The sequence below is a fragment of the Ictalurus furcatus genome, chromosome 7 (assembly GCF_023375685.1).
Source record: "Ictalurus furcatus strain D&B chromosome 7, Billie_1.0, whole genome shotgun sequence".
Classification (NCBI taxonomy): domain Eukaryota; kingdom Metazoa; phylum Chordata; class Actinopteri; order Siluriformes; family Ictaluridae; genus Ictalurus; species Ictalurus furcatus.
In genome coordinates this window covers 6481741-6503403 of record NC_071261.1, presented here as the reverse complement: position 1 = coordinate 6503403, position 21663 = coordinate 6481741, and the positions used below count along the sequence as shown (strand labels likewise).

The 21663-nt window shown below is 38.9% G+C and overlaps 1 protein-coding gene across 1 annotated transcript in view; it reads left to right on the top strand.

Moving 5' to 3' along the window:
- The first annotated feature begins 591 nt into the window (after positions 1 to 591).
- The window catches only part of slc6a9 (solute carrier family 6 member 9), a 55387-nt gene continuing 34315 nt past the window's right edge, over positions 592 to 21663 (top strand). The window contains exon 1 of the mRNA XM_053628029.1: positions 592 to 980. Coding sequence (XP_053484004.1) covers positions 951 to 980 — 30 coding nt within the window. The 5' untranslated portion in view covers positions 592 to 950. The remainder of the gene's footprint in view (positions 981 to 21663) is intronic.

Genomic DNA, 21663 nt, shown 5'->3' with positions numbered 1-21663 from the left:
AGCTGATTGAATGGCCCTTAAAAGACGGTGATATAATGTGATGTACATTTTTTAAATGCGTCGCTATAGGTCTAACACTGAAGACTCAAACTTCACGAAAATAAAATGAAACAAAATGGCATATTAACACAGTATCTCAAAAGTCTAGGAAAATTGCTGATGTTTTAAAACCGTCTAGACCATGAAGCTCTCTGCTCCAGCGCAGTCTGCCTAAATGAGCAACTTCAGTGAGCTGAGTAATAGAAGCTATCTGTTTTAACTGCTGAGGTGCTCCTAAAACATCTAGTAGATAATTATATTTCCAGAGATTAAAACCGAGTAGGAAGCCCATGACACTATTTGCCTTTGAGTTACTGTATTTTCATGCAGACTGAGTGAGTGAAGGATTGGTAATAAGTGATAAGAGCCTCCATCTGTTTATAGAGTGATAATGGATTTGCTGAATTATGATCTAGGATGTGAGAAACCTTCCGAAAAGCATCTGGTTTGAATATGCTTGTATGTTCCGAATGTGATGAAGCATTTGGTGCGTAAGAAGCTGTGCTTTGCATTTTAACTACACCTTTAACCACATTATCGATTTTTCACATTTCGCACTTTTTCGGACAAATGCAGGGCTTCGTTTATGACACGGTTTGTAAAGGGAAATGCAGTAAACAGTGTTTCTTTCCTTCCCATTTTGTTCTGTCCCTCCCACCCCACTTTTTGTCACATGTCCCTTTCACAGCATAGAAAAGTTCCTGGATTAGTGTGGAATTAGCATAAAGCCCGGCACTGCAAAATAGCCAGCAAGTGAACAAGAGGAGTGAGAGAGCCAAAGTGTGTGTGTGAGAGAGAAAGAGAGAGAGAGAAAGCGCAGAGGGAGAGACACACATCCAGCAACACGAGGACAAGTCCCAGAGAGCAGAGGACCTTCATCCTTCTGCGAGAGGACAGCATAGTTTGCCAGTATGGAGGAAAAACAGTTTTCTGGCATTTTGGTGAGTCATTTTATCCAGTGCATGTACTTTTCTAATGCTGATACTTTCACCGAGTTGTTTTTGATGTTTATTATATCAGTCCTAACTTCTGCTCTAGGCTGTGTGTACTTTTATATCGATTACAAATGAATGAATTACTGAGTGATAAGTTCTCACAACAACTCATCAGCTTGAGGATTTTTTTTAACGGCACGTAGACGCAATAAACCAATACTTCAGCATGCGTGTTGCTCAACTCAAACTGCAGGTGCGGTAGTACACTAGTATGATGCTATCAGTATGAGCATTCGAAATGGTCATATTGCTAGTGGAATGCTGTTCATTATAATGACATGACAAAAAAGAAAAAACAGACAACTTTTCATTACGCTAAACAGTAGTAAGTCATTGCAACCCTTTTCATAATAAATTCATTCGAGCAGTTTCCAATCAGCCAATAATCTAACACTTAATACCTTATTTGAAAATGAGAAGTAAACTCATGTTGAATATGTATGATGCATGCGCAATCCAATTTCTTATTTAATGAAGCTGTACTTCAGCCGGCCCTGTGTGTGCGGAGTTTGCATGTTCTCCCCGTGCTGCGGGGGTTTCCTCCGGGTACTCCGGTTTCCTCCCCCAGTCCAAAGACATGCATGGTAGGCTGATTGGCGTGTCTAAAGTGTCCGTAGTGTATGAATGGGTGTGTGAGTGTGTATGTGATTGTGCCCTGTCCAGGGTGTACCTCGCTTTGTGCCCGATGCTCCCTGGGACAGGCTCCAGGTTTCCCCGTGACCCTGAAAAGGATAAGCGCTATAGAAGATGGATGGATGGATGGATGGATGGATGGATGTACTTCATCATTTTGGGCTTTGTTACAATAAAATCAGTGTCTTTTTTTTTTCTGTTTGAATTTCTTCTCCGACTCAAACAAAGTCAGCGTGTTGTACAGTGTCAGTAAGTGTCCTGAGACAGTAGGAAGTTTCCTTTGACGGTCATAAACGTGCATTTCTATTTCAAAGATGTGAGATTGGTGGGATGGTTAGCAATACTTCATCTAGAGCATTCAAAGCAAAAAAAACTTTTGTACTTCCTTGAAGTTCCTTTACTCTCTACTGCTAACAACACTGTATGACTAACTTGGCTCATCCTACAAAGATTTAATGGCATGATATAACCTCACAGTGTCTGTTTGAAAATCATGTTATACAGCCGTACAAATATTAGGGTGCACCCTGAAGCTCATCCAGTAATATGTTTGGTGTGGACAGGAGAACAGGCTTGTTAGTGCATGTGGTGTGACGTGCAGGCAAACATTACTCAGAACTCACTGAAATGATGAAACAGCGTGCAGAACGTTGAGCAGATGAGATTTGTTTACACAGCTTGTTTAGATGGGGGAAAAAATGGATGCCATTAGAGTACTGTAAATCTGGCTTCATTATTGTGCTTAAGTGTCAGAACTTCTCAGTCGATTTATATAAGAGAAGTTTTTTTTTGTTTGTTTTTTTTTTTTAAATACAGCACATATCATTGCTAAACTGTTATCAGGACACTTTCATGATTGTTATTGTAGTTTATTATTCTTGTCCCGCTGCTCATGACTACCTAAAATGAGCCCTGAAAAATGTCTGTTCTGTTTTTTGGGTTTTTTTTTTTTGTATCATTATTTATTTTAAACCAGCATCTCAGTTTTAGTTACATTTGATGTATTTGACTTCTGTTTATAAGACAGAAGTCATTCCAAATGCTGATTTAAAAAAAAAAAAAAAAAAAAAACCTTCTTACACAGACCAGTTTAACTCTGCACTATTTGTGCAGTCCTATACAAAACTGCATTTAATTATTCCAGCTAAATTGTAGTGAAGAGATTATATTTCTGGAGCAATTTCAGTAACTGTACACAAGATGACGTTGCATGTCCAGTTTAATACTTCTGCTTTCTTGGAAGTACAGTTCCATTTAAGCGGCTGCGGGTGCTGTGTTAATATCCTTCAGATTTTTTTTTTTGTGGTGTTCCTAGCACAGAATAAAGTCTAAACATATTCGGGAAATTGTCGGAACACATGATATGATTGACTAAAAATGAATGAAACAAACAAGCAAAAAAAAAATCCCCTCCCACTCCCACTGATTGGCCACCGTGATTTTGAAGGTTTACCGGATTATGCTAACTGATGCTACAGAAGTACTGCTAAAACAATTAGCATTGTACAGAAATCATTCTGGTTTTCGCTGTTCCTTTTTTCATTTACTTTTTACAAAGGTAATGATAGAACCCAGGTGCAAAAGAACAATGGTGGAAAATGCACACATTTCCAGGGGTAGAGTTAAAAACGACTGAATTAAAAAAACTAACTTACTTAAAGCTAACATTTTCTTTTTTAAAATGATGTGTCATTTGAATAGGATTCTACTTAATAAAGAATAGGGTATAGTTTTACATGACATGTTTGTTTTTTTTCCATTGTAAGAACAAGTGAAACTATAATGTGAAACTATAAGGAAGCGGTAGCTTGGTGGTTAAGGCATTGGGCTGCTGATCTGAAGGTCATGAGTTCAGATTCTAGTACTACCAGGCTGCCATGTTTGGGACTTTGACAAGACACATAACTCTCATCTGCTCAGTTGTATTCTGCTACCATTATAGGTCACTTTGAATAAAAATATTAGTCAAAATTAAAATGCAAAAGAAATCTTAGAGTTAAACTTAGACCTTAGAGAATATTGATGGTAATATTATTCATTTATATGCATTAAAATAGATCTTGCACATGCCTTTTTGCTGACATGCATGCAAGACATTGTCATTAATATGTCATTTTTTATGTATCATTCATGTGATGCTAAAGGGAATTTGATGTAGTTTCAGTTGGGTGAATGAAATAGGCTGGTTAAAATAAAGTGAAACTGACCAGGTACACTGTGGTACGTACCATGTATTTACACACCTGGAACATTGTGCGCCCCGGTCACCAATAGTGTCCAGGGTGCATTTTATCATTTGCTCGTGAGGCATGCGACATCTTTGGAAATTCCTATAATATGTTATAGGAAACATAGCCCTAGAATGCCATTTGAGATTTGCGCACTAGAAGAAATATAAGTGGCTGTTAAAAACTGTAATGTCACTTTTAGAATTATGTATCACTGTAGCAACCTTCTAATTAAATATGAAAAATGAGCAAAGTGTGTTCATAGGGTGGTACATGCATTTCATAGGGTTGTTGCATATATTAGGGTGGTACATGCATGTCATAGGGTTGTTGCATATATTAGGGTGGTACATGCATGTCATAGGGTTGTTGCATATATTAGGGTGTTGCATGTATTTCATTAGGTGGTACATGCATTTCATAGTGTGGTACATGCATTTCATAGGGTGTTGCATGTATTTCATAGGGAGGTACATATATTTCATAGGGTGGTGCATATATTAGGGAGGTACATGCATTTCATAGGGTGTTGCATATATTAGGGTGTTGCATGTATTTCATTAGGTGGTACATGCATTTCATAAGGTGTTGCATGTATTTCACAGGGAGGTACATGTATTTCATAGGGTGGCGCATATATTAGGGTGGTACATGTATTTCATAGGGTGGTACATGCATTTCATAGCATGTTGCATTTATTTCATAGGGTGGTGCATGTATTTCATAGGGTGGTGCATGTATTTCATAGGGTGGTACATGTATTTCATAGGGTGTTGCATGTATTTCATAGGGTGGAACATGTATTTCATAGGGTGGAACATGTATTTCATAGGGTGTTTGATTTATTTCATAGGGTGTTGGATTTATTTCATAGGGTGTTTATTTTAAAGGGTAGGACATGTATTTCATAGGGTGTTGCATGTATTTCATAGGGTGGTACATGTATTTCATAGGATGTTTGATTTATTTCATAGGGTGTTTATTTTAAAGGGTGGTACATGTATTTCATAGGATGTTTGATTTATTTCATAGGGTGTTTATTTTAAAGGGTAGGACATGTATTTCATAGGGTGTTGCATACATTTTGCAGTGTGTTACTCTTGTTCTTGTCTCAGTTTAATCTGATATTGTTCCTTCTTACATGTTAAAATCTATTAATTGATGTTACTTATTTGAAAAGCATTATAACAAGAATAGGTGTTATTATATATAACATATTGCTTCTCTTTATTTATTTATTTAATTTTTTAAAACTTTTTTTTTTTTACTTTACCTGCAGCAGTGCCACTGTGATCATCTGTAGTTTCTTCTGATAGCTGTTGTGCCACTGAGGCTCAGTGTTGTAAAACACGGGCCTTATCTATGCCCCTGTATAACTTATGGACGTAAGTGACTTTGTGGACAGATGGGCTTTTGGCACTCAGCATTCTTATTTTTTAAGCTCAGTGAATTGTGATGCTGGCGGCAGAATGGCTAGAGCAATGCATTCAGCAGGAAATGACTTTTCTGACGGACAGATCACTTTTGTTGCTGTGTCCTGATTGAAGGTGCATCTGCCCCTTTCAGTACAAGAACGCTTTGCGTACTTGACTATATCTGAGCAATGGACGCGTCTCCAAATCTATAGAAGGGAAGATTGGTGTTTGTACTGTCATACAAAACAATGGCATGCAATCTGGTGCCAAGGGCTTGAATAGACGTTTCCTCCTCCTTATCACAGGACAGGAGCTATTCAGCTTTAATAGGCTCTTGATGTGTAGACAATGAAATATCAGCTCAGCGTATTCGCAGTTTCCCTCCTCAAACTGCATATCGTCCTTTACTGTCACCCACTTGCAAAAACTCCAACAAATCAGAGCAGGGCTGCAGTATAGGTTGATCCTCCTGTCTTTCCTCCTCCTTCTCCTGACTCCTTCTGAGGTAGTTCGCCACGAAACATCCTGTCTCACTCACAAAACAGATTGAATTCCATTATGAATTCACAAGGGATGTTTTTAATTATATGTAAATTTTAGTTTAATCAAATACAGATTTAAATAAGATCTGTTGTTTTACAATGCAACATCCTGTGCCTCTTTAATGAAAAAAAAAAAAGAAAAAAACATTTATCCAAGCTGTGTTCTCAAGGCTGTGTCTCTGCTGGACATTGCAGAAGGAACATATTGAGACTGTGTCTCTGCTGGACATTACGTAAGGAACTCTAGATTTTTCTAACACTCACATCTTTGTGAGGCTTAGCGTCATGCTGCCTTCAGGAAACAGATGTGGCGGAGCAAAGGGGAAGTCAAACACACTGTCTGTTTTGCTTTGCAATACAGTGCACCGAGCCTGGGTCAGGCAGTCACTGTGGTGAAGGCACAATTGGAGGACAAGGGGCACCAAATGCTAAACACGTCCACTGCTGCGTTTCCTTAAAAAAAAATCCAGCTTCCCTGCGCCAAAAGGCCCCATTGAGCCTCAGCCTTTGGATTCTGTTTGAAGAAACCACTCAAGCTGAAAATTTCGTTTTTCTGTTTTGCTTCCTTTCTCCTTTTATATATGGAGGTGGTCTGAAGTTAAAGAAAAATACCAACAGCAAGGCCAACCGCAACTACAAAAATGGGATGCTATTTTGTGCTTTGGTCAATCCATGAGTCTTCACAGCGTTTCTCCGTCGCGCATTGGACTATAATTTCTTTTAACAGTCAAATTGCAAGCCTTCAGCGGCTTTTCACCCCATATTTAGGTCATTTTTTGTGCTTGAATCCAACCTGCTCCCTTGGTTGCCTTGCTGAATAGGAGATACAGGCATGGGATAAAGGGGGGTTCACAATTCTCAGGGGTCTTTCCCCACAGCCAGCCCCGCTTTGCTATTATTTATCACTTTGAAGCGATCCACGTCAAAGGACCTCCAACACAGTTTCAAATTCTCACTGTTGATTCTGAAAAAAAAAAAGCAAAAAATTATCAGAACAATAATTTATTTCGTGCTCTTTTTGGTCACCATGTCTTTTTTTTTTTCCTTCACTCATATTTTAAAGTAACTTCTCTCTGGAATGTTTTTTTTTGTGAGTTGCGAAAAACAGCCTTGACCCTTCAGAAGCCCTTTTAAACTGACCTCCCTTTGAAACTTGTTTGCTCTTAGCATGTGGCCAGATATGTCACAGTGTTGCTTTTCAAACATTGTAACACATGGGCTTTCCTTCTGCTCTTTTATTTGGAGGTATTTATAAGATTCACACTCCCCTCCCCTCCTTCCCCCCGTAAAATCCTTTCTTAAGCTTGAGAGTACAAGTGCGGCCTTTCCGAACTTTCCTTGCTGAATCCACATAAGATGACACGACCGTCTAATCAACCTCCCATTCGTCCATGCTGATGGTCGCATATGTTTGTTAAAAATATGAAAGCTTTTTTTCCACTTCGATTTGTGTCCTAGCCTCTCTGCTGAGCCCCATTCTCCCCAGAGGCGAGCTACTCACTATTTATACAGCAGTAGCAGCTGGGGCCCTTCCAGGAGGGGGAAATTATCGAGGAAACTTCAGATTAACCCAGCCGTTGTAAATGGTTCCCGAACACTGCTGAACCTGTCTCATATCATGTACTTAGATTATTCTACACACCCAAGCTAAAGGAATGGCACAGGAAGTTGATTACAACTACAGCTTCATATATTTGGCCCTTCTGTTGCCACAGAGTGGGGTATGGATTATAATTGGCCATGAGTGTGCTCAGGTCAAGCAGGATTAAAATACTCCAAAGACTCCACTATTTGCAACTTGAGCACCTGCGTCTTTTTATGCTTGCGAACCTGAATCGAAAAACTTAAAAAGGAGGATAACACTTTTAGAAGCCCTACACATGCATCGTATTGGTGAATAATTCAGTGTGAGTAGCAGTGATCTTGATCACAATAATAGGAATATATTCACTAGAAAGATTACAAAACATCCCCAGGGCAGATGGATTAATGGAGCATCTAATACTTTACTAATTTACTAGCTAGACCTTCAGTTGCTATGCAACTTGCAGAATATTTTGTGTGGAAATCTCCTTGAATTCGTGAAATTGCAACTGCACAAATTTTTTCGCAGTCGTGTTTGTTGGTAAATGAGACCTTTTAGGTCTCCTTCGAATATTGTGGTGTTTGCTTGATTTCGGGTTCATTTCTGCGGCCACGAAATCCAGGAGGTACTGACCTTCTAACAACGTTTCTGAACTAGCCCATCATTATATTGCACATAAAATTCGAGTTTGCCATGATCGTCGTAATTTGTTCTCGATGTGGAGAGATACGATGGCTGCACTTTATTTTCCTCACCTTTCATCACATACCTGCATGTTTCTGATTGGGAAAAGATCGCCAGTCATCGTCGTGCATGCTCATGAGTATGCATCGTAAAAATGGTTCTACCGCTAACCAGATTACCTCTCAGCTGATGTGTGTAGTGCAGCAGGTGGCGAGATACGGAATGAGGAGCTGCACTGGAGCTACAGCGTCGAGGTCCGTCACATCGCTGTGAAGCACATTATGTTGAAACTTAGCTATATACCAAATAAATTCTTTTGGTTTTAACAACGGTAAATTATGGAGTAGATTTTGAACATCTGGCTGTTAAACTTACTTGTGGTCCAGGTTAGTATGAATAAACAACTGATAGGAAGGATATCTACAGGATATCTACAGCACTTTTAACCATGTACGTTATCACAAAGCAGCTTCACAGAAATATAGAAAATTCTGATCTCAATTAAAAATGTATCCCTTATGAGACGCTGGCAAGGGAAAACTCCCTGAGACGACATGAGGAAGAAACCTTGAGAAGACCCAGACTCAGAAGGGAACCCGTCCTCATCTGGGTGACACTACACTGTAAAACCGGATACGTTCATTTAACTCAAAAAAATTGGAGGAAACTAATACCTCAAAAATTTTTAAGTTGATAAATCAAGTTCTTTAAGCCACATACACTTAAATATAACAAAAAAAAATTTCAAATTACAAAGTTACAGTTAAATTTTTTGTTCTATTTAAGTGTATTTGGCTTAAAAGAAATTTTGAAGGAATTAGTTTCCTTCAATTTTTTGAGTTAAATGATCTTATCCAGTTTTACAGTGTAGATAGTGTGATTATAAATTATTTCTCTTGTATAATTGCATATTATATAGTCACTGTTGTCACTGGGGTAATTTGTTGTCACTTAATTAAGGATCATTTCTCACAAACCTGTTGAAACACGAATAATTGGATCTGACAGTAAAGCATTAAAGACTGGAAGATATTTTATATTGTACAGTTTCAGTGCTGGGCAATTTTGGAGTTTGTGTTTTGGGAACGTTGTGTATCGTGTGCATTACAATGAGTCTTCAAAAAGTCTTAATTCAAAGCTAAATTCGATTCAGTGGTATGTTTGAGTGTTTGTGTTTCTAGTTCTGCGTACTACCAGACAGTTTGTCACCAGCATAGTGTGTTATGTAGGCCAGTCAGTGTTCCAGCCTCATTGTTGTCCTGTGCAGTGGGCTGATAATCGTGCAGGATTGCTTTATGCCGTGGTCCCCTGCATTGAGTGTGTTCGTTTTTATGTGTCTGTCGGACATGCCACTTGAGATTGCGAAACGAGAGAGGGCGGCGGAAAGAGGTGGTGCATCAAAGTTCAAAAAAGTGACATTTTTAGTCAGCAGTAGTATTTTAGTGCTCACTGAGGCTCTCTTGTTCGGCTTGTCAATAGCACAGACGTGTCTCGAATAGGAAATACCTGGTTAAGCAGAGATGCTTGAAACTGCACTTCCTCTCTGGCAAATTTAGTGGCCGCTTGTCCTTTCCTCTGGTTTTCCAGTCCAGTTCGAACAGATTCTCAATTCACTCTTATGTGTCCCTTATCTTTTGTTTTCTCTTTTGTCATGAATCTTTGTGAAGGTGTTTTTGTGTGTGTTTTTGTGTGTGTGTGTGTGTGTGTGTGTGTGTGTGTGTGTGTGTGTACTCCTATGTACTCATCACAAAGTAATGAAGAGCTAACTTTAACTACGACGTGAGGGTTATGAATTCATGTGTGAATAACGACCACGTTAAGTACATGTTAGTGCTCGTTTGTTAGTTAATGTATTAATGAACACGTAAACTAAAGCAAGCATGCTCTATAAGAAAGAATACGAATTTGAATATTATAAGAAAGAATACCTGCATTAATTAAATTAAATTAAATTAAATTAAACGTGCATCATTTCAAATTGTTTATATAATTTATATATAAACTAATCATTGATATTTTGTTATGTTTTACCATATGCAGCTACGTACGCGAACATCATCGCATAGCGCTGGATTACTTTCATAATTTACATACTGATCCACAGCGACATCTACGACTACAACACTGGAAAATAATCTTATAGAACACTGGTTTTAAATGTTAATAGATAATAGCGTCTGATAAATGAATAAACGTTACTGTATTAATTTCACCCTTGTGGGAAGAGGAACAGTGGCCCGGGCTCAGGCCCGAGCCACCCAGAACGCTTACTAGTACTACAGTGGGATTTAAAGAGAAATGGACTCAAAACAGGTTGAGATGAAATTATTGGTGTTTATTATTAGTGCGTCTTTCAGCGTTCGATAAAGACGATCAGTGTAAATTAGGAAAGTAGCCTAATCCAGCGCCATCCAATGATGCTGCATACGGCAAATTATAGAAACACGTAGAAATGATGCACGTCTAATTCCTATTCTTTCTTATAGAGCATGTTTGGGTTAGTTTACCCCTACGTGTTCATTAATAACAATGTTCATTAACAAACATGTACTTAAGGTGGTCGTTATTCACACATGAATTCATAAGACTCACGTCGTAGTTAAGGTGAGCTCTTCATTAGTTTGTGATTAGAACATGCCTTAACTCGTCATTAGTTCATATTTAAGTAGGTATTAATTCAGGTAAATTAGTGCATGATTATTCGTGTACCCTTCTTGTAAAATGTTACCCAACTCTCATTGAAAAAGCAACTTCCACTTTCTGTGGAATCAGGAGAGGCTACGGAAATGAAAAAACAGACATGCAGGCACACACAGTACAATCTCTCTCTCTTTCTCTCTCTCGCTCTCTCTCTCTCTCTCTCTCTCATTTCATCTTTAGAAGGTAGATAATGCAAGAATTTAAAACATTAGCTAACAGCTGAATGAGAAATAAGCACCCCATGCTTCAGACATGTCCCCCATTGATTTTGAGTCGCTCCATCAGGATTCCGGTTTATTGAGTTTTGGTCAATCCAACCAATCAGAAATGCTTCTGCTCCATCGTTAATTCCCTTCTAATGTCTCGCTTTTCTAATTCCTGAATACTTTTTGGATATTTTCAGGTCTTTTGTGCTGTTTTTGAGTTGACGTTTGGGAGGAAACATTGCTGAGACCTGGCAACCCTGCACATTACTAATATTCATTTTATCGTATTCTAATGCACAGTTTTTGTATTAGAATGTGTCATTATTAAGTTTCACTTTAAAACAGATACCTAAGGCACATATTCAGGCAATGGGTATTTATGTTGTATTGAAAATGCTCTCAAATTACCACCTGAGGACCTTCGACCCCCTTTGCTATAAACATGCTGTTGGTTTGGAGATTGTATCCAGTGCCTCATGCTAGATATTTTGGCATTACATCTTGGCAGTACAGGACTATTTATGCATCAAGCAAAGCCTAGTTGTGGAGATTATTCTTGAGGATGAACAGGTACTTTGCTAATCACAGTATATGTGATTAGAGCAAAACTAAGGAGAAGCCATTTTGCTGAAAATTCTTACCGGAAACGAAGTATAAACTTTATTCAACTCACTGTAGCGTCTGAGGATATTAATTTGGGAGTTCTGTGCTACTTGCTGAATCCACACTCCAAAATTTATATTGCAATAAAAATCAACAAAAACATAACAGCATAAGAACTAAAAGCAGCTTTTCTCTTTCAGAGAGACCTTTGGAGAGTAATAAAGGTCCTGTTGAATGTTCACTGCTAATTTGGACTTAAGTCAACAGTTTGACATCTGTGTTCCCTAATGAGCACTAAGTACCTGATATAACCATCTAATTATCAGATGCTAATTGCACCCCAACACATGCTTGTTTTGGGAAGCCTCTTTGAGGTTAGACTTAGTATGCTTTGCCTTTTTTGTTCTTCCTTCCTTGTTCTCATAGCATTCCATTCTGCAGAGTTGTCAAAATAGCCAGTCTTCATATCCTCATTAGAAGAGCGCTATTGTACGGCAGGCGGCAAGATGCCGTGCTGCATTTTGACTAATAGGAGTTGGCTGCAGCCCCTGGAGACTCTAATGACCGCCGGTGTCAAACGCTTTCCCTGCCAGGCTCATGGCTCAGATGCAGCACGCTGCCTGGAGCAGTGTGTCTGTCTGTCTGTCTGTCTGTCTGTCTGTCTGCATATGTACATGGAACAAAATGAATCACAAACACTCTTTCACTGTAGTCATGTCCATGCTTGAGACACAATAGCTGGACAGGATATGCAGGATATGAGCTTGAGTACACCTTGTTGGTCTTCCAGCACTTCATCACTTAGGATAGAGCTAAAAACTTACTTTTATCAGTAAATAGAAAATGAAATGACAATAAATCAGAGATACTGATACTATTCCAGTATTTGATTTATCTTGTCAGTTCATCTTGTTTCCAGCTGGTTCTCAGACAATGCAGTAGAATTCACTCCCTCACTTAAGATTTTTTTATTTATTTAAATAAAACTTTATTTATTCTACTTCATCCATGATTTGTGCACAACCAACCAAACAATTCTTTCAAGTTTGCCAATAAGCAAATAGGTAAAGACCAGGCCTTTAGGAATAATGTGCTCTGGACAGATGAATCAAAGATAGAGTTGTTCGGCCACAGTAACAGCAGACATGTTTGGTGCAGACCAAAGACAGCTTTTCAGGAGAAGCACCTCATACCAACTGTGAAGCACGGTGGTGGAAATGTTATGGTTTGGGGTTGCTTCACTGCCTCAGAGACTGGACAGCTTTCATTCACTGATTCAACTATGAATTCTGCATCATATCAAAGAGAACTTGAAGATAACGTGAGGCCATCTGTCCGAAAGTTGAAGTTGGACCAAAAGTGGACCTTTCAACAGGATAATGATCCTAAGCACACAAGCAAATCCAACAAGGAATGTCTCAAAAAGAAGAAATGGAGTGTTATGGAACGGCCTAGTCAAAGCCAGGATTTGAGCCTGATTGAAATGCTGTGGGGGGATGTTGTTGAAACAGGCAGTACATGCAAGAAAACCCTCAAACATCTTGCAACAGAAAGAATATTGCATGGAAGAGTTAAAAAAAAAAAAAAAAAAATCCAGAAAGCCGAAGTCAGAGACTAGTGGACAATATACAAAATGCTTAGAAGAAGTTATTTCTGCTAAAGGGGGCAATACTAGCTTCTGAGTCCAAGAGTGTACTTTTATACCAGAGTGCTGTTGAATTCTCAGAAAGTGTGCGTTCATTTTCTATAATAGGACAACTCTGACAATAGTTCCAGCCGTAACTAACATAAATGATTTGTATTTGTATTTGGACGTGTATGGCAGATAATTCCACAAAACATTAAATGTAACTACAAACAGTTAAAAAAGTGCAATCTGTTGTTCAGTAATAAATAAAACAAATGTAATCGTTGGCAAATCACTCAATACGTTTACATGGACAACAATAATCCGATATTAACCCGATTAAGACGATACTCTGATTAAGAAACTAGCATGTAAACAGCGATTATTGATGATCCTTAATCCGACTAAAGTCATACTTGAAGTAAATACAAATGGAATTAAGACGTGTGGAGTATTTCCTGTTTTAGTCGCATTATCGACTTGTATTACAGACATGTACACACCTTAATCACACTATTAACATCATGTGGGAGTTTTCATTTTGTGTGACAGGACACGTACACACACGGCAGTGCTCAACTGTTTAACGGCAAACAAGAGAGCACGGGTGCGTCCCAAACCGCGGACGTACCTACTACAGTATATAGTAGGTGAAATGTGTTTCGGCCACTAAATAGTAGGTAAGTCTGCAGTTTGGGACGCGGCCCACGGCTTCAAGCAGTCGTCTATTTGCACGTACAGCATGACAAATAATTAACCGTACTTGAAGTTTTCATAAAATTAAAAATATATACTGTATAAAAACTATATACGGGACCATAACGAAGACCAACTGTATGTCGATACGTGAAAATCTGGAGGGAACGTCGGACGGCGTGGCGTGGGGATGTAATGACGTGTGACGTTAATCCATCTACGTTCTATAACACGTAAAACCTGAACATGAAAGGAGTATTCTGAAAGCGACTCATGTAAACACCTTAATCAGAATACTGTCTTATTCAGAATAAGGTCAATAATTAGATTACTGCTGTCTGTGTAAACGTAGTCACTGTGGTAGAAGCACAATAATACACTTTGAACCATGCTGTTATTCCTTAGTTAAAGTCCCCATGAAATCAACATTGAAGTTTCGTGGCTTTAAATATGAATATATTACCTTAAGGTTATCTATAAGCTAGTGTGCTCCAAAACAAGGGAAAAAAAACATTTAAAATGTAAAATTTACACCACCGATACAGACAAACAATTGTGATGACATCATTCTGCACTTCAGCTTCGCATCAGATTTTCTGTCCAAACATACTGTATACTCTCTAGAATCTGAAGTGTCCCACCCCAACATTCTAAAAATAAATAGTACTAACTGTCAATTATGGCTTAACCAGGGCTATGAGGTAAGCTACTTACCTAGCTAGTTACTTGGTATGTCCCGCCCTGACTCCCTGATTCAGTGGAAATTACGTCAACACATTTCAAGGCACTTCATGGGGTCTTTAACACCTATCTCTGTTGTGAACAGTACTTGATAATGTTCATTTAAATGAGGCTAAATAAAAATGAGAAGATTAACGTGTTCCTCTGAACTGCAGTGTATTTGCTATTGCTTATCATATTATAATGTATTATTATTTTACAGACCTCTGTACTTTTTATTAGCCTCCGCCTTGTTCATAAGCCCATACAGATGGGGTGAAGAGACTTAAATGGGCACACATATCATCATAACAGTGCATTTGTACTATAACTGGCTAGCTAGATGTGTGTTGTGCACTCTGTCCTTCAAACAGGGTTCAGCTTCATAGGCCAAGTTTATTAACTTAGACATCAGTGTAGGCAAGTATTGCGTAATTATGCTTCACATGATCTAAATCTATTTAACTAATTGTTAATTATTCATTCTGACTCCAGTTCAAAAGTTGGTTAAGCCAGATTTGCTAGTTATCAATGTTTGTTAACTAGCTGAGTGGGTGTGGCTGAGGGGTCATAGAACATGTTACTCCATTTTCTTGCTATCTTCTAGGTACTTCATGTGAACGTCTTCTGCTAAGACCTGTCTACCTGTAAAAAATAAATAAATAAATAAATAAATAAAGGTCAGAAGCAAAAACTGATTTCAGAACCTAAAAGGAAATGCACTGGCAAAATGCATATAAGAAAAAAAACACACACACACAAAAAAAAACATAATAAATGCAAGAAAATGTTTGACTTCTCCTTACTATTTGTATTTAGATTTTGATCCTTGGTATAAATATGACTTAATGCATGTCTCACCGATCTCACCAAGTACAATACGAATCGTATATAAGCTTGTGCTACATCAGTTAGAATCGATTTGTTTACCATCTTGTAGTGTTGTAAAAAGGCTCAGATGTTTGACTTTTGTTAACAGGGTCTGTAGGTGACGAGTGATTAGATTTGGCTTATGCTGTCAGTGTTTAACCCAGGGATTTTTAATGCAGTTCAGGTGAGGGTTGTGTGCAAGTCACTCGACAACCCATTTCTATAAGGACCTCAGTTTGTTCATGGGGTCATTACTGCAACAAGACCAAACCACTGCCACAGTTGAATTGTCTAGAAACCTAGTGTGTGCTGTAGTTTTGACATCAGTGGAACGATGTTATCCTGGAGCATGAAAAGCAGCTCCGGGAAGTGATTCCTCCTTCGCTAGTTGGTTAAATGGTGAAATGCTAGGGGTGTAACGATACACAAAATTCAAATTCAATACGATACAGTGGTGTGTTGACATTTTTGGTACAGCAAATATAAGCATAATCTGCGTAGGTTGTCGTTTTCATTAGACTAGTCATGAGTGACTCTCAAGTGCAGGGCTTTTTATTTCCCATTGTTACAGTCTTGAATCTTGTATTCTCCGCTATACTGTGTGGAGGCTTTTATCTGCAGCGACGAACTTCCCAGTTGCTGCTGTGATTTTTCTTTCTTTCTTGAATCGGTGAGGAAATACTGACTGAATGCAGCCGAGACATGCATGTGTGTGTGTGCTTTGTGTTTTTGTCTAGTTTTACTGACTCATAAATAAAGATGATGTGGGTGCAGATGCGGGGCTGTGACGGTGTGCAGTACGGTCCACTTATTTTCAAATCCAGATAATTTACTCCACCACTCACTGGCCATCAGCATCGTGACTTACCAGGAAGTCAAAGTGCTCCCATAGACAAGACTTAAAGATTTGCTGACCGAAGCCATCGCTGCTTTTCCCAAGCTACTATGCTAGCTTATTGGCTTGTGAAAACAGTGCGCTTAGGAGAAGTGTGTTTTTTTTTAAATCTCCTGTAGCCTTTCCTGATTCAAGATAAAGAGGAAACTACTTTATCAGAGGAGGGAGCATGGACTTGATTCTTGAGTCTTGAAGTTTCAAAATAACTATTAAATATATACGTATTATGAGTGGTACCTTATGTCGAGTAGCTTACTTTATTATGTTGAATATATTGTTTATACGGAGACTCAAATCGAACAATTTAATACTATACGCCGTATTGTTAAACCCTTAGGAAATGCAGTTCATCTAGTTCCAGACTATGCTGCTGCATTGCCCCAGAGTTTGGAACTGTTAAAACTCATTTTTCCTGCCACTTTGTTGGGATTTCTTGATGATTCTGTGTTGAAAAACCCCCCACAAAAGCGAGTGCTGTTACAGTCAGTTCTGAGATCTGCACGTGCATCACCGAGATCCTGTCTCCTATTTCAATAGGAGTCAGTTTGAAATCTGTGGCATCAATCCTCTCATCATATTAACTTGAGGCCTGTTTATTGAACACCCTGCCACCATTGTGTACCTTCACTAAATGCTCATTAGGCTGATGGCCAATTGCTTGTCAACTTCGGACACCACTAACAGGATACTCGGTTGAGGCCACCGCCAAGAGCATCAACTGAAAGCTTTCTTTTGTGTGAAGATCTCGGCTTCGCTACAATCTTTTTCCCATGCATTGTGATGCAGTTATCGTCCTTCCGGCAAGTGGCACCTTCCTGCAATGGATCTATGGACTAGTTGTGGCCCACAACAATGAAGAGTAGGAAATCTGTTGCCCTTTAGAGAAAAAGCAGATGAATTACAGGGAGTATGGTGCAGCGTAGAAGGAGGACAGTGTCGGACCCTCCCCTGGCCTCTAGCAGGATGTTACTGAGGACTTGGCAATGTTGAGGGACAAGGATTTGAGAGTCAAGTATCTATGAATGGGAAGCGTTGGTGGTCTGGGTTCAGCTCCTCAGAAAACAAGTAGAAGAAACTGTGAAACGGAATCCTGTGGATGCGCATGGTCCTCTCGTCCTTTCATCTAGCAAACTCCAGGCAGCTAAGCTAGCAGTTTCCTGATACTCAGTATGCACCCAAAGTGCTTGGAATGACAACGAATCTATTCATGGCAAAAGTAGAGGCAAGGGCTGTGGATCTGCTCAGCTCCCCCCTACAAGTGTAGACGAGGACGGGGGGGGCACTTTCTCCAATGTATAATAGAGCAGAAAAGGGATTGCAAAGAAGGAAAGGAGGTAAAGCAAGGGAATGGATGAGGGAGAGAATGCGAGAGAGGGAGTGTGGGTTGCAGGAGGGTGGGAGAGAGAAAACGCTTCCACGCCGAATGATTGAGAGAGGCGGAGAGGAAGCAGAACTCCCTCAAATGAAATGAGGTGAAAATAATTCAGGCATTAATCAAGCCTAGCCGAAAAGGAGGGTCCCCGCCCCCCTTCTCGTGCACGCGCCCTCTGTGAAAGCGAATGGAAAGGTGAATGAAGAGCTCGAGATTGGAACCTAGAGAAACTGCAGGTGCTGGTGAACCATGTCGGAGTCCAGCAACACCGTGGCGTGTCAGGCCGATCAGGTTAGTCATTTTTCTTACTGTGTCTTTGGTAGAAGTGCCCTAACACTGTAATAACCAACAGTTTCATCTTTTCGTTTTTGTTTTTTTTTTTTTTAAAGCAAAAGTTTGATACCTTAGCTGTAATTCAGAAATCATTAAGGTGGCAATTTTTCTTGTGAAAAATTCAATAAGTGCACAAGAGTACATTATCCCAAGCATCAAAGCGACGATTGTCTGAAGCTGCCCGGACGACGGCGCAGGGTCCTGAAAGAATTGAATTAATCAAGGCCAAGCATTGTTTGCACCGCCTTATTTTTCAGCCATCATTCAGGGGGCCTGTGACGACTCAATAGTCCATATACCACGTGAGAAGGGAGCTGCAGCTCCTTAAAAAACAAACCACGTGTGGGCCGACTGAAAAGTTTTTATAACTAATTGCAGTGGGAAGTTCGGGCTGCACTAGCAGAAGGGCTGTGTGATAGAGTTTCTAAGGAAGTGGGCAGGAGAACTGTGTGACTGAATGACAGAGGGAAGGAGGAAAGTGTCCAGGCTTTTTTTTTTGTAGGGAGGCTGACTTATATTTATGCCCTTCTTTCTTCCTCTGCTTCCCTTTTACCCGCTAGGGCACTTATCACTTAAACAATCCCCAGGAAGATTTGCTCGGAAAAAAGAGCCAAAGATATCCGTTAAGCCACTTTGTACCTCTCAGATTTACGTGGCGTGTTTATCACTCCGTCCACTGAGCCACTTGTTATGAGCAAGGAGATGTAACAACACCGTAAATCAAATATGAATGGACCACAGATTGCTTTGCTTTTCTTCTGAAGATTAACTGTAATTGTGTTGAAATAGTGTTGTTGATTGTGTAAGTGTAGATATATCTATATATATATATATATGTGTGTGTGTGTGTGTGTATGTAGAACTTTTTTTATATTTGAAATATGTTAAAGCATAATCATATATTATCCACATATTACTCCAGTGGCATGGCTATGTTCTTTTGTTTCACTGTACAAGTATCAACGGATATAATGTTGTTGCTGGTGGAGGCACTGTCTCATTATTTTGATCATTGTCTCCACACTCAATGTAGGAAAGCTGATTTAGGTGGCCAGCTGTAGAGACTGATTATATGTGACATATGTGCAGAACTGCATCCACACAAAGGCAGGAGCCCCAGGAAGATTTGTCGGAAATAAAAAGTGAAGAGGCGCAGTTAAGCCACTGTGCCTCTCGGATGTACAGTATATGCAGCGTGTTTGCTACTACCTCTACGGAGTTCACTCGCAAAGCAGGTGGAAATGGAACAACACTATCAATTTTTTTTTTTTTGTTAAAACATGATCAATCAAAAATTTTAAATCTACTATTTTAAAATATACTAAAGGCACTGAAGGGTAAGAGTATGTCAGATGTGCCTGCTCTTCTAGATGGATATGTGTGTAATAGGCTTGCGCGATATTGATTTTTTTTCCTGTTTCACATTTTACCAATTAATGAATTATCAATGAGTTAATTGTCCAAAAATGATACGCTGAAAAAGCACTTTGAGCATTTATACCAACTAAATGAGCATTTACACCATTTCAGGTTTAAGGAGAGTAAGTGAGGGCGGGCATAATAATAATACCCGCTGTGCAGTCGGGAACTGCTTGCTGACGGTGGCAATTGCTGGATGGTGTATTTTTTTTAGATTATTATTTTTTTTTTTTTAAAAAAAAAGGAAAAAATAGCATAAATGCATTTTTGATACAATCCTTTTTACAAATTGGTTGTATAATGTCCACATGGCTGTGATGATCAGCACCGGAACAAAATAACCCAGCAGATTTAATCATTTTATAATTATCATCACAAGTAATTTTATTTGTAAAGTGTTAGATAAGGTTTATTTTTTTTTTTTTTGTAAAAAAAAAAAAAAAGTGGGGTGGGGGCATATATATTTTTTAAACATTTCTGTCCAAAATAATATACTTGTCTAATTTTTTTTTTTTCTTCTTCACATTAACGAAGTCAAAATATTCTCAATCCACCATGACAGAAAGCACATGAGATAGGCGGGGAAGGGGCGGGGCTTCCTAGTGGTGTCCGTTAATATTGGAGAGTTCTATACACCTGCACAAATCATTCCAGATTAAAATGTGTATTGACAAGAAAAAGAGTTGTTAATCGTACCACTCTACTACAATGTTGAATTGGGGATGCTCCTGAGCAAATTATGTAAAGGTTGTCAGGTCTGGAAATAAAATTTAATCAGAATAAATGTCACTGGACATTGTGGCAGTGTACTTTTGACTAGTGAGGTTTCAATTGTTATAACTTCATCTCTATAAAATATTAATCCTGCTTCTTGAATTGCTTTTTGATTGTCCATGTCAGGCTTCAGTTTCTTCTTCCTGTACCTTCAACACATTCTTCTGTAACTGCTAAAGGGTTTTCTTAGGTAAACCGTATGCTTCAGTAATAATTGCACTAATAAGAACTTGTAAGAATCATTTTTCCGGCTCTGACAGAGCCCCGCATGCTTTCACAGCATGGACAGATTATTTTGCAGAGGTATGCAGTGGACTGACTTCCAGTTCAGGGTGAATTCGCATCTTGCTTAACCTCAAACCTGACCAGAATAAAGCCATGACATAAAATACTTAAATAGCATGACATGTGGTGAATGCTATTACGTTGGAATTTAGAAATAATAATAAGGCTTGTCCTGGATTTGTACCTTATCACTGATTTTTATTAGTAGAGCAGAAGTTGAATGCTCACTGTTTGTATGTGGTAGTATGGTTGTTCAATACATGGATGTCATTCACAACACAAGGACATTACATCAGAGAGGCAGGCAGAGTATGAATGCGAGAAAGCAAGCAGACATGGGGACAGACATATGGTTGCTTGGAGGCAGCAGCCGTTCCGATTCCACCTCTTGTCTCACACTGACTATCCTCTAAGGCATACAGCTGCCAGTCTATAGTGCACATGTTCTACTAAGCGCTCTCTCTCTCTCTTTCTATTACTTTTCCCTCATCTTTTTGAGGCTTTTCTATGTGTTGTTTTCTGTGTTGTAACAGTCGGTATCCTAGTCGGTATAACTGCATTCATACAATTATCCAATCGTGTGACAGCAGCACAATGCATAAAATCATGCAGATACAGGTCAAGAGCTAATCGGGTAATGTTAACACAGACAAACAAACAAAAAACAGACCCCAAAGGACATCAAGTGAGTAACTTGCTGATGAGAGAGGTCAGAGAAGAATGGCAATGGAGAAAGAAGATGGTTGGTATAAGTCATCAAATTAATTTTGACAGGTCTAGGTCCAAAGGTCATCATCAATCATAATATTTCGACGGGTGTATGTTATTGTTTAATGATCATAGGAGATTAAACATGAAGGCACCATTTACACGCACACGCACATACAGATGCATCTAAAAAAAATTAGCATATTAAAAAGTAATTTTTTTCCGTAATTTAATTTTTTTTTTTGTGGAAAGTGGAACTTTCATATATTGTAGATTGATCACGCATAAAGTTAAATTTCAAGCCTGTTTTTGTTTTAATCTCGATGATTACAGC